This window comes from Hypomesus transpacificus, chromosome 4 (genome assembly GCF_021917145.1).
Source record: "Hypomesus transpacificus isolate Combined female chromosome 4, fHypTra1, whole genome shotgun sequence".
NCBI classification, from domain to species: domain Eukaryota; kingdom Metazoa; phylum Chordata; class Actinopteri; order Osmeriformes; family Osmeridae; genus Hypomesus; species Hypomesus transpacificus.
Window position 1 is genome coordinate 1,338,930 of NC_061063.1, and position 12,994 is coordinate 1,351,923.

Sequence of the window (12,994 nt, forward strand, 5' to 3'; positions counted from 1 at the left end):
CTCTGCCGTTCTGGTTTCCGACCTCGCACCGAAATATGTCCGAAATTACAGACCGGGGTTGCTCCGTTTTACAGCCCGTGTCCCTTTGAACCCGGATCCGTGTGTGTAGTTGGCCCCACAGCTGGTCTCCCAGCGACACGTATGCTGTTTTCTTTCTCCATGGCTACAGTCACCCGGCACGTCAGGATGGTTTATGGAACCTCAAGTCGTTGATCCATAAAAAGGAGTTCTGACAGCTAGCCTGGGTGTAGCTGGCCACCTGTAGCACGGTCACTGACTACATCTACAAAAGCCCTCAAAGTGCCGGGGGGGGCACTTTGTCGTCAGAATATGCGAACGTAGGCGCAACTCAAACGCGCCCCAACACGTTCAGCGTGATCGTTCTGTGCTCGACCCCCGAGAAGAAGTTTGCCGGGTGTGTTTGTTTCATGTCTCCCCCCCTCCCTTCCCCTCACAGCTGCACGTGGCCATCAGTAAGACGAGTGCCAAGGCGCTGATCGACTGCAAGCTGGTGGCGGAGAAGAGCATCGGCGCGGCGGGGAACATCACGGCAGACGGACTGGAGGTGCTGGGCAGGATGGTGCGCTCCCGAGCCAATAAGGACAACTCTGCTCCGGTGAGTAGACGACTGGGCAGCTGACAGGGGCGGGAATAGGAAGTGCTGCACCCTGCTCGTGGGAGTGTGTCGTATGTACTAGACTAGCAAGTTGACGGAAGTGGGAATTAGAACTCCGGGGTGCGTGTAGAAGTGCAGTCACACTGGAAGTCTGACAGAGGCCGAGAATTTGTAAGTCTAATTCGTTTGACATTGTCTGGTCTAAGGTCAGTGCAGCAAACAAATTGATGAAATACTTCTGTTGTGTTTGATTTGGTTTGAATGTTTGAACAGAAGTCACACATTTAAAATCCGTACCTGCTCAACTCTCGGGAGGGGGGACAACGACACCATATGAATGTAATCCAAACTGAGGAGAGGGTTTTAGACAGGAGGGTTCAAAGTTCAACTCCGTCACTGTGATCGATCAGATAACTTTGAAAAGAGAGTTTTCTGTCTCTGTTCCGGCTCCTTTGAGTCCACGGCGATGGAGACAAAAGAAGAGATTAAATCGCAGCATGTCTTCACAGTCTTACTTTCCTGTTTCCATAAATAACCCAGATATCCTGCTGCAGACACAGACGCCAGACTTTACCCTTCTCACTCCCTCCCCTCCTTCACACTCCTTCTCCCTCCCTCTCTTTCTCTCCTTCCTCTGTCTCTCTCTTCCTCCCACTAATTCTACCTCTTTCACTCTCTCTCCATCTCTCTCTCTCTGATAGGCTTGATCAGCCTCTCTCCTCTTTGAAAGTTCAAACTTCTTCTATAGCCCTCCAGACTGCAGGGCAGAGTGGCTGAGAGACTGAACAAGGCTTTTGAAGTTTCTGGTCAATAATGGATCTTAGAAGACAATCTTGCTCTCTGAGCCGACGGAACCTGAAAGTTTCCGTCATCCAGTAAAAACAGTAAAAAAAGTAGTGATCACATTATCACAAAAACATCACAGGACCACATGAAACAGATCCCTCCCTTGATTTCGTTTTTTTTGAAGGTCTGTGTTTTCAGGACTGGGTGTCAGAACTACTTTTTGGGGAAGTGGAAACTTTTGCATAGCTGCGTTCCCTGAAACTGTTCGCCGCGTGTGACTTTGTGTGTGTGTGTTCATCGTACCTGTGTGTAATCATTGTGTGAATGCATGCTGTGTGTCTCTGGTTTGGTTCTCCAGTTCCAGCTCCAGTCCTTTGACATCGTGTGCAGTACTTCCTGGGCCAGCAGAGACAAGTGCTGTGATCTGCCAGGCCTGGTGGGTGGCTGTGTTTAGTGAACTGTCCCTTTAACACCCCCACTCCCTCTCCCCCACCGATCATGTAACCCCTTACGACCATTCTCATCCCCTTTATTTTACTGTCCTTGACGATGTGTTAAGTTTTGTCATGTGTCTTAATGTCATGCTTTGTAAGGTCATATCACTTGTTCCACCATAACATCTGTTCTCATCTGATGTGGTGGTGGTGACCCACAGCGGAAGGAGGAGGACTGCCCCGCCTTGCCCAAAGCCTGCACCTGCACCCAGGACAGCAAGGGCCCCCCAGGACCCACTGGACCCCCTGTGAGAACCCCCCACCCCCCTTTCACCCTCCAACACACAATTACACACTGTATGATTTGGAAGATAAGCCGTATTTTCTATAAGCCGCACCCCATCAGAATGTGAGCTTCGTGATCGTAAATCGGAGTATAGTGCACAATGGAATATAGGCCGCACTCTAAACGGGAACAATGATAACGTAGCGCTGGCTAGCTTTGAGCAGAGCAACGCTCACAATTGTTTATTTCCCCTGCAGCAATTTTCCTTTGGATAGCTTGGAAAGCCATCTAACTAGAAAACATTCCCAATCAGGGTGCACTCAAGTTATCTAAACTACAGACCATGTTCAACGGACAAGAGCATTTCGTCCCTCAGGAGTTGGCGTAGGCATGATGATGCTGACGTAAGCATTACGTGAAGTCAGTGAGGGCTGTTCGAATGGTGATGTCAAGAAGAGCAGTGCGTTGTGAAAAGAGACCGCGTCCGTGTCTTATTGTCCACACGAGTCGACCATATCAAATTATATCTAAAACGAACCTACAAAGAGCTCGGTTACACTACCAAAGTTGAATTAGACAATGTTGTTAGCAATGCTAGCGTTAGTTTGCTAGCTGTTTCACTGGGTCTTGCAGCCGTTTGATTTACTGAAATAATTATTGAATGTTATGTTCTACTAGCCATTTGCCTACTTTAGCAAGTCACTGTATTTCCAAGCCCTGATAGTGTAACTGACACAGTAAAAATAGTTCCTCTTTCAAGTAATAAGCCCACATTCAAGTGTTGAGCATTAAATTAGCTGCACGGTCTGCAGAGATCTTGGGACAAAGCCACATTTTTTTTCTAAAACTGAGCTTCAAGCCACTTCAAAATATAAGCCGTACAACCACAAAAAGCGGGGTACAAACTTTATTGCCGAAAAAGACGGTGCACACACCTGTGAGGACCCCCCCCCCCCCCCCCGCACATACACATGCCCACACACTTGTAATCTAATTGTGTTTTGTGCTCATATTTATTTTTTCTCCTTCCTGTCAACTCTCCTCTCTTTCATAATAGTGGTTTGATGTGATTTGTAGGATGTGGTTCACTTCATGACACCTGCCTGTGTGTGCGTGTGTTATAAACAGGGAGGCTCTGGAATCAGAGGAGCGAGAGGAGAGCGTGGGGAACCAGGCCTCGTGGTACAATACACACACACATACATTCCCACACACACACAAACACACAACCACCACATGCAGTCCCACACATACTCTTAAGAATCTATGCAGCCTGAAACACTCTCTCTCTAACTCTCTCTCACAATCTCCCTCCTCTCCAACCCCTCCTCCCTGTCTCAGGGGCCCATGGGGCCTGTAGGAGATGCTGGAGTTCAGGGGCCTCAGGGCCCTCCTGGTCCCCAGGGTCCCAGCGGTCGGTCCATCATAGGAGCCCCGGTAACACACACACACACACGGAACACACACGCTCTAACCGACACACCTACACAAGTGTAACACTTCTACACGGATACACACATACACACTCAATCACACATGAAACATGGACACAAACACATGCATAAAACGCACACAAACACTAACCGGCGACAACACACACCCATTCACACACACTTAGAATGGGCTTTAGATAAAGCTGATGTTTTCTCTGTTTCAGGGTTCTCGCGGGGAGACAGGGGAGAAGGGAGATGTTGGTCCCACAGGGACGCAGGTAGGGAGTGACACGCACACACAAACACACACACTCACACACACAGGCAAACATACACACACTAAGGCATTGGATTGAATCATGTAGTACCTTTAACCTTAAACCGTGTTGCGTCTTTGCTCCAGGGAGTACCAGGACCTTCTGGTTCACCAGGCCGAGACGGAGCACCTGGCTCCAGGGTAAGATCACTCACCTGTCACCTCCCACCTGGAGGTCTCACAACACTACTAAGCTACAGGGGCCATACCTTTTGGATGCTTAGTTAACAAACAATATGTGGTGCTCTGTATTAGGGGTGGGGGAAAAAATCGATTCGCATTTGAATTGCGATTCAGCCTTCTAGCGATTCATATGTATATATATATATGTATATATATATATAAAATTATAACAATGAGTTTACTAAACTGCAAGAAAAACTATACATTTCAAGGTTTTAATGCATTGGGATTTTTTTCTTCAACACTTAGATGCCTATCACAATCAAATAGAAACAAGTAACACTAAACAGCAAACTGGAATCAAATGTAAACATATATTGAATCGAAATTTGATAAAATAAGACAAAAGATCGCGAATCGAAAAAAACGATAATCGATTTTGTGTCAAATCGTGACCCCAAGAATCGATTTGAATCGAATTGTGAGGTACCAAGATTCCCACCCCTACTCTGTATAGTGTGGATATAACTGGCTAAGTTACTACTGTAGCTACTGTGTTCTGCAGTGGGGATATGACTGGTTGTGCTAAGCTATACTAATGTATGTTGTACTATGCAAAGTGGGGACATGACTAGCTTAGCTAAACTATGATACTGTATGTGGTGCTCTGCCATAGGGATATGACCTATTTGGTGCTATGCATAGTACTAGTAAATGACTGCCTATGCTAAGCTATGCTAACATATTTGGAGTTCTGTACATTACTGTAGGTATGTGATTGGCTATCCTAAGCTCTGCTAAGGTATTTGCTCCTCTTGTCTCAAGGGCCTGCCTGGTAAAGATGGGCCCCAGGGTCGGGAGGGTTCCTCAGGGACCATGGTGAGTATCTGTCATCCAGGAAGCTGAGCTTTAGCCATCATTCACAAAACAAACTCTTATTGAAATGATGTTGATTTTGATGCACTGCACTAGACACACTAGTGCAGTTGAGATGTTATTGTTGTACTGTAGATGTTATTATTGTGCATCCTGCCCGGTAGCTGAGATGTGCTGACCATGTGCATTGAATCATAAATACAGGACGTTCCTTGACTCTGACTATCGAAATGCTGTTAGAACTTTGCCCTTCTGATCCTTGATCTTCTGCTGTACTTTCTCGATGCACTATTTGCATGTTGCTTTGGATAAATAAAGGTTCAATAAAGGTGAAACAACAAAATGAAATGAAAAGTTATTTAAAATTATTTAGATGTAACTGTCCCATAATAATAATGACTATGTCTCACCCTTCGTCTCCTTCCCTCCACCTCCTCTCTCTTTCTGACCTTGTCCCTCTCCTCTTCTGCACCCTACTTCTCATCCCCCTCCCCTTCTCCTTCATCGCCCCCCCCCCCCCCCCCACACACACACACACACACACACACACACCCAGGGAACACCAGGAGCTCCCGGGGCCCCAGGTTCCGGTGGACCTCCAGGCTCTCAGGGAGACCAGGGGCCTCCTGTGAGTCACACAATCCTCCAGTATCCCATAAACCCCTGCTGCAGATAACGTAGAAGACAATGTAGTCCTGCATGTCAACAGATAACGTATGAGGTCATGTGGGTGATATTGTGTCACTGAGGAGATAGATAGGCTCACCTCAGTTCGTGTTCTCGCCTTTTGTCTCCCTCTGCAGGGTCCTTCTGGGACTAAGGGGGAAAAGGGGGAAAGAGTAAGTAGATTCACCTCTCCTGTCTTCTTCTTGTCTTCTCTCTCCTCATCTCTCGTTCCTCTTCCCCCTCCTCTTCCCCCTCCTCTCCCCTCCCCCTCCTCTCCCCCTCCTCTCCCCATCCTCTCCCCCTCCTCTCCTCTCCCCCTCCTCTCCCCCTCCTCTCCCCCTCCTCTCCTCTACCCCTCCTCTCCCCCTCCTCTCCTCTCCCCCTCCTCTCCTCTCCTCTCCTCTCCCCCTCCTCTCCCCCTCCTCTCCCCCTCCTCTCCCCCTCCTCTCCTCTCCCCCTCCTCTCCTCTCCTCTCCCCCTCCTCTCCCCCTCCTGTCCCCCTCCTCTCCCCCTCCTCTCCTCTCCTCTCCTCTCCCCCTCCTCTCCCCCTCCTCTCCTCTCCTCTCCCTCTCCTCTCCCCCTCCTCTCCCCCTCCTCTCCCCCTCCTCTCCTCTCCTCTCCCCCTCCTCTCCCTCTCCTCTCCATCTCCTCTCCTGTCTTCTTCCTGTTTTCTCTCCTCTCCTCCTGTAATTAGTCAGCTGCAGGGTGTGGAGGTTCTCTTGAATTGTCTGCTTGTCTACAAATACCAACAGTCTTTCTGAAAAGACAAATTTCATCGTATACTGCTCGGGAACATATTAATGATCTGCATAATTCTATGAATCTATTTATAGTTCATAAGCACTGGAACAAACAGCTGTATTTTGTTACAAAAAAATGTGGGTTATCAACAGTCCCAGTGGCAGTTAGTGAGTTTTTGAGATTGTCTGTAACATCTACTTCAAGCTCTGAATGCGTTCTTAATCACGCATTGAGCTTAGACTCCCTGGCAACGCCCGACTCTTGGCAACGAGGCGTATTTCTTTCCGACTGAATAAACGAGCAGTTGTTATTCTTATACTTGAGGAGTCGCCAAATAAGAGTCCTGTGCCAAGCTGATAGTATTAGCGGCGAGGGTGTGTGAGGGGTGAGAAGCAGCGCAGCCCGAGGGGAGCTGGTGAAGCCGCGTTGGAAGCTGCAGTGCTGTGGTGTCGGGGCCGTTATCTGGGAGCAGGTTGTCAGCGTGTGTTGTCGTCTCCTCAGGGTGACTTGCAGTCCCAGTCGTCAGTGCAGGCCATCGCTCGGCAGGTCTGCGAACAGCTGATACAGAGTGAGTGAGCCTTCTGTGGGGTGTGGGTGGGTGTGTAAGAGTGTGCTTGCTTGTGCAAGTGCGTGAGTGCGCCCGGGAACAATGTACACAGGTTCTATCGAGTTCTTCAAAACGTTCCTGACTAACAACTGACTCACCTTTTAAGAACTATTTCCGTTCTGAGTGGGCTCCGAGAACTCCCCGGACCACCTGTCTGTGATCCCTGATCTCCACGACCCCTGACCTCTCGTGTCCCCCAGGTCACATGGCTCGCTACAACTCCATCCTTAACCACGTGCCCAGCCAGCCGGTGTCCATCCGCACCGTACCGGGCCCCCCTGGGGAGCAAGGCAGGCAGGGCACCCCGGGGCCCCAGGGGGAGCAGGGGCCCTCAGGCAGACCAGGGTTCCCCGGGTCCAACGGAGAGAATGGACAGCCAGGGGCCAGAGGTACGGGGCTACTCACAGGGAGGGCTGTTGCCACCTGGTGGCTGGCCGATATGAAATGTAGCGTAACGTCATTTAGTGGAAACTTTATCGTTTTAGTGGGAGATTATTTTGTGTGTGTATGTGGCCCTTTATGATAATATGTTATTTTTGTGTGTGTCTGTGAGACTGTGTGTCTGTGTGTGTGTCACTGTGTGTCTATGTGTGTGTGACTGTGTGTGTGTGCAGGTCAGTCAGGAGAGAAGGGCGAGAAAGGAAATCCAGGTGTAGGAGTCCAGGGTCCTCGCGGCCCCTCAGGGCCCCCAGGTAACCACAACAATGTCTGTTTTGCCAAACACACAACTTCCCCCTTAAACGGAATCTAGACACCTCAACATGACAATAGCTATTGGGAGAGAAAATCACCTGTTAGGTAATAGAAAATGACTGTACTTTTGCATTTCAAACTTGACCGAGGAGTGTTCAGTTACTGTGTCTGTAACTGTTGTTATTGTTGTTTACAATGATGCTGTGCTCCGGTGTAATGAAACCCAGAGGGGTTACAGCTGTTGACTTGGGTGTTGATTGTAATGACGCTGATACTGGGGTGTTGATTGGACTCCTGAAGTGGTTGCCAGATTAGTTCACAGGGAACACCACGGCCCTGTGCTGAGGAGCACTCCAAAACATGGCAACCCACTTATGAGTCACGATGGCCTCCATGGGGTAGATGAGAAGAGGATATCGAAATACTGCATATCCTGCTGCACGTTGTCACCTCCTCCTCACCTACCGCTCTCCCATCTCTCCATCTCTCCCTCTCACCTCCCCTCCTCTCATCACCCTCTTGGCATCTTTCCCCCTTTGTTCACCAATCCACCCTCCTCCCACCCCGCCTCCTCCTCCACCCTCTCACCTCATTTCCCGCTCCTCCTCTCCTTCCCCTTTCTTCTCTCCCCATGTCGTTTCACCTCCTACCCCCTCCTCCTCCCCCTACACTCTCCACCCTCTCCTCCCCTCTCTGCTGTCTCTGCTCCTCCTGCCCCCCTCCTCCCCTACCCTTCTCCTCTGCACTCTCCCCTCTCCCCCCCCCCCTCCCCAGGTCCTCCAGGTGTGGGTCGTACGGGCAGCCCCGGGCAGTCTGGCAGACCCGGTAACCCCGGTTCCTCCGGGCGTCCTGGCGTCCCCGGGCCCGTGGGACCAAGCGGCCCCCCCGGCTACTGCGACCAGAACTCCTGCGTGGGCTACAACATCGGAGGTAGCTATGGTTACCCCCGCTCCCCCTCTCTCCCTCCCTGAGGGCAATGCTAGAAGAAACACAACGCAGACACGTACCACTGCTCTATCACTCAGCAACCACCATCAAGCTACCATGGCAACCACTGATGCTGAAAGCGTGGGGTTCGGATCAACCTAGAAACACAAGGCTCTAGACAAGGCAGCGTAGACGGAAAGGATCGCAGCGTCAGACTGAGGAGTTTTGGCCAGAGCTACCGAGCATTCAACAGTCGGACCGACAGAAACTAGTGTCGTAGGAATGGGAGGGTAGTAAAATTATTGTCACTTTTTTGGAACATTCACTGTGTCAGAGTGACTAAGAGAAGGTGAGTTTTTATGCTCCTGCGATGTTGGAGTTGTGGTAGGAGTATCTAGGTATTTTGTAGCTTGTGGCATCTGTCTGTGATGCAGGTGTCCTTCCTGGAGAAGTTAGACTGGAATGTAGAATCTGAGCTGCTCTCTTCACTACAGACCCTTCACTTGCCTCCTCTGTGTCCTCAAACACACTGGCCAGGCCTGTGTACAGACATGCAGCCTTAAACTCAGTCCAAACCTTACACAGAGAATGCTCTATCTCTCTCTCTCCACCTCCCTCCCTCCACCTCTCTCTCTCTCCACCTCTCTCTCTCCACCTCTCTCTCTCCACCTCTCTCTCTCTCTCTGCCTTTGTCTTATTCTCTCTCCGTAAGTCTCTCAATCTCTCTTTTTCCCTTTGTCTCTCGCCCTCAATGTATCTTTCTGTCCCTCCTTTTCTCTCACTTTCTGTCTCACACTCTCTCTCCCCCGTATGTATTTCTGTCTTCCTTTTATTCTCTCTCTACCTCCCTCCATCTTACTCCTTTCTTTCTCTCTGCCCCCTCTATGTATCCCCCCTCCCTCCCTCCCTCATTCTCTCAGAAAGAAAATGTTTCATAGTAAAACACTGAAATGAAAACTGGGTCAAGGTTTGAACTGACGCTCATTCGATTAACTGTCTGAACGCCGTAGAATACTGAACTTTAGCAACACTCTATTCTTAACCGTTGATTGATGACCTCCTCGTGAATGTGGGTGGGCTATGCCCCCTGTCAATCATCCATTCATTTAATCGAATCTGTCTCTCTCTGCCATGGAGCAGAGCGATCTGATTGGTTAAATCAGATCAACTCACTCTATTTTTCAAACAACATAATCCAGTAGGCTGTACACCTTGATAGACAAGCCTTGCTAAGATGTGACTGGCAAATTATACCGCTCAATTCAGCATCTTAAGAAGTTCAAGGTGATCCTAGACTCCACCCCCTAACCGCCATGCCGTGAGTGTGGAGGAAATGACACGCTCAGCGCATGCCTGCATGATGTCGATGTACGCATCTCCCCTCAGACCATCAGTGATTGTGATGTCTGTCTCTATCGCCCTCTCTCTGCGGAGAGGCGATACAGCGAGCCGCACTGTCGGTGCAGAATGGACACTGTATTCTGTCCATTCACTCCGGTCTGTGAGTACAAACTGCATGTGGACATGATTCATGTCTGACCCTCGGCATGTGTGTGTGTGTGTGTGTTTGTGTGTCCCTCTCTCCCCATCCTCACCCTCCTTGTTTCCCTGTCCTCTCTAACTCAGAACAACAACCGTACTAAACGGGTACCGAGCGGACTTCCCAACAAAAGGACGCTGGCATGGTTTAGAAGTGAATGAGGAGAGGAGAAGGAGAGAGAGGCGTGCTCAGTTTGTCCCTCATCGCTAGCTGTATCTCCCTCCCTTCCTGTCACACGCGCCTGCTTCCTCGGTCGAAAAATGTGCACTGTCGAACCTCGCTGGGTATACTGTATGTCAGCACGTGCACACACACACACACACGCAGAGTCATTTACTGTAACTGTAACAGATGCCAGTACGCTCACACACACACACACACACACACAGTCATTTACTGGAACTGGAGCAGTCTGATAAGTACTGTACTTACTGTAGGTTCGCTACATAGAAAGTGCTTTCTGTTGGACTTGAACACCATAGATGTTCCTCCCACCGCACTCCGCGCCTACAGTCCAAACTAAGCCACCTCACAACAGGGTACCCTCGATCTCTATCTATTCCATGCCCCGAGACCAGTGAACGAGTCCCATAAGTGCCGGCCGGGAGTCGAATGAAAGCACCTCAACCACCTTCCCACACGTCACCGTAGCTGATCTCTGTAGCTCTGGCAGAGCGGCCACGCCCTGTTAGGCCCTCCAGCTCCTGCTTCCTCTCGGTCAGTAACCCCGTGCTGTGTCTGTGTCTTTACTTCTCCTTCACCCCTGCCCCTCACCCCCACCCCCCGACCTGTGTCTCGTCCCGCTAACCCAATCGCAACCTCCCGACCCCGTCCTCCCATCCGCGGGTGTGGTTCTAGAGGGGGGCTACGACGCCGAGCCAACTGACCAGCGGCGCCCTCTCCCCTCAGTCCAACTGCCCGCCAACACCTACCAGAACTACGGCGAGGCCGAGGAGGAGAGCGACCCCTACGCCCGCTACGGGGGCTACCCCTCCGAGTACTACCAGCCCAACTACCCCGCTCCCCAGCCCGTGGAGGCCGACGAGCCCTCCCCGGGCCTGGGGGACGAGGAGCTGAGGTCCCCGGGGATCCACCGCTCCTCCAGGTCCCTGGGGGAGGAGGGGGCGGAGGAGGAGGGGGCGGAGAGGAAGACTGTGGGGCCGCGGAGGGGGAGGAGGCTACTGAAGAGGGATGGGGGGCGGAAGACGGAGACTCAGGAGTGAGGAGGGGGGTGAGGGTGGAGGGGGCGGGGCGGGGCGAGGGAGAGGTTTCCGGATCGCCACACTCCTTTTTTTGCGGGTTCTGCCTGTCGTCCAAGAACTATCATCAAGTGCCTGATGCCAAGGTCACAGGGAGGCCATGGAAGGTCAGACGTCACGGGGAGGTCCGAGGGGATGGGAAAAGGGGGTTTGGAACTGAATTATGGGAGGACGTTTTAGAAGCTACAGTACTCCTGTATCCTTGGTTGGATGTGGCTCATATAGATGAAATGGTGTTAAATGGTTTGTTGAAAGGTGGTCAGGATTGATTTGATCACACATTACCAATCTGTACACAATTTTATTCTGAGTTTTGTTTGCATTGTGTTATGATTGGATCCTGCTCCACATCCGTTAGTGCTTTAGTTGCACTCATCCTATTTCAGGTTTTACATTTTGACATTTTAAGTGCCTATCCGCAATGTTACACAAACCAGATCATGTAGAGTACATAAAGCACATTTACATAGTATTGTATATTAACACGTAATATTGTGAGGTACAATAGGTATACATAACGGTATACATAAGTACATGAAAGTAGTTACGTATACATAACAGTGTACCATTTCATTCAGTGTAATGTGACAGATCAAAGTACTTGATAGTGGAAGCAGGTTTCAACCTCAGCATATGGACCTTCATTGTTTTCATGCGTCTCTAATCATGTCACAGCTGGTCACACGTACCAGTGATGGATCAGACTACCTACAGTAACTGGGATCTCGACTTGTTCTGGAACATTTTAAAGAGGCACCAACACTGTTGATGCGGGTATCCTCCAACTACACAACTGCTAAAACTGTAACTATTTATTCAGATGTTATTGTGCCAGTGTGCCATGTCTTCGTGCATTTTTTCTGCTCTAAACATAAGGTATGGATGGGTTACGCTGTTCTGATGCTGTCAGATATTGAAAACTGCGCTTTATTTTTGATGTCATCATTAACATTCACACATTTAGATCCATCCAGTGTTGAAACCTGGCAGTGATTCATTTCTCACATCGCAGTGTTAAGAGACACATGCAAGCTCAGTGTATGTCATCAAGGGCAGTTTGAGAAGGTGCTAATTATAAACATGTAATATATAAAAAAAAGAACAAGGTGAAATATATTTCATTGTATTAATGTATGTCAGATTTATTCACAGACAGTCCGCTAAATAGTGAGAGCAGTCCGCCTAACTTTTGTTTAATGATGAGCAGTGAGGCCAAAGTCACCCTTGACCTTTCCAAGCTACAGAGGCAACACAATGATGACATCATAGGCAAGTGCAGGACCACCTCAACACAACAAAAAAGACAAAAATCAAGAAAGTAATTTATTTTTTACTTGGTATTGATTTCTTTTTTTCTGAAACAATAAAAATGTACGTCTAACCAACGTTATTGAATTTTTCCCTTCCCAATGTGACTCATTGCCCCTCGCCCTTGAGCATAAGGCAATGCATAACAATTAGCAAAGTACACAATGATAATACGCTCTGGCTCTGGCTGGTGAAAGCTAGGAGAGAGAAAATACATTTTTTTTAAAACTCTCTGTTGGCCAGACTTAAACTTCAACGCCTACCAACCATCCTATCCACACCCCATTATCCACACCTCCGCAAAGACACCTGTGTTTCGACCTACCTTCCACAGATCACTCAGCACCCCCCTACCAAACACCTACACCCATCTGCTGTGAGTC

At 49.5% G+C, this 12,994-nt stretch overlaps 1 protein-coding gene across 4 annotated transcripts in view; it reads left to right on the forward strand.

Moving 5' to 3' along the window:
* Window positions 1-12,684, forward strand: part of LOC124466733 (collagen alpha-1(XIV) chain-like) — a 64,380-nt gene extending 51,696 nt beyond the window's left edge. For 2 of the 4 annotated variants that reach the window (XM_047018537.1, XM_047018540.1), the window contains 15 exons: window positions 458-616; window positions 1,761-1,838; window positions 2,058-2,144; window positions 3,251-3,304; window positions 3,464-3,559; window positions 3,780-3,833; window positions 3,959-4,012; window positions 4,820-4,873; window positions 5,427-5,498; window positions 5,674-5,709; window positions 6,779-6,845; window positions 7,085-7,273; window positions 7,499-7,576; window positions 8,352-8,507; window positions 10,903-12,684. In XM_047018537.1, the coding sequence (XP_046874493.1) occupies window positions 458-616; window positions 1,761-1,838; window positions 2,058-2,144; window positions 3,251-3,304; window positions 3,464-3,559; window positions 3,780-3,833; window positions 3,959-4,012; window positions 4,820-4,873; window positions 5,427-5,498; window positions 5,674-5,709; window positions 6,779-6,845; window positions 7,085-7,273; window positions 7,499-7,576; window positions 8,352-8,507; window positions 10,903-11,267 (1,599 nt within the window). In that variant the 3' untranslated portion in view covers window positions 11,268-12,684. Of the gene's footprint in view, window positions 1-457; window positions 617-1,760; window positions 1,839-2,057; window positions 2,145-3,250; window positions 3,305-3,463; window positions 3,560-3,779; window positions 3,834-3,958; window positions 4,013-4,819; window positions 4,874-5,426; window positions 5,499-5,673; window positions 5,710-6,778; window positions 6,846-7,084; window positions 7,274-7,498; window positions 7,577-8,351; window positions 8,508-10,130 lie in introns of all 4 variants that reach the window. The other 2 variants (XM_047018538.1, XM_047018539.1) reach the window with 2 other exon arrangements.
* Window positions 12,685-12,994: the final 310 nt, after the last annotated feature.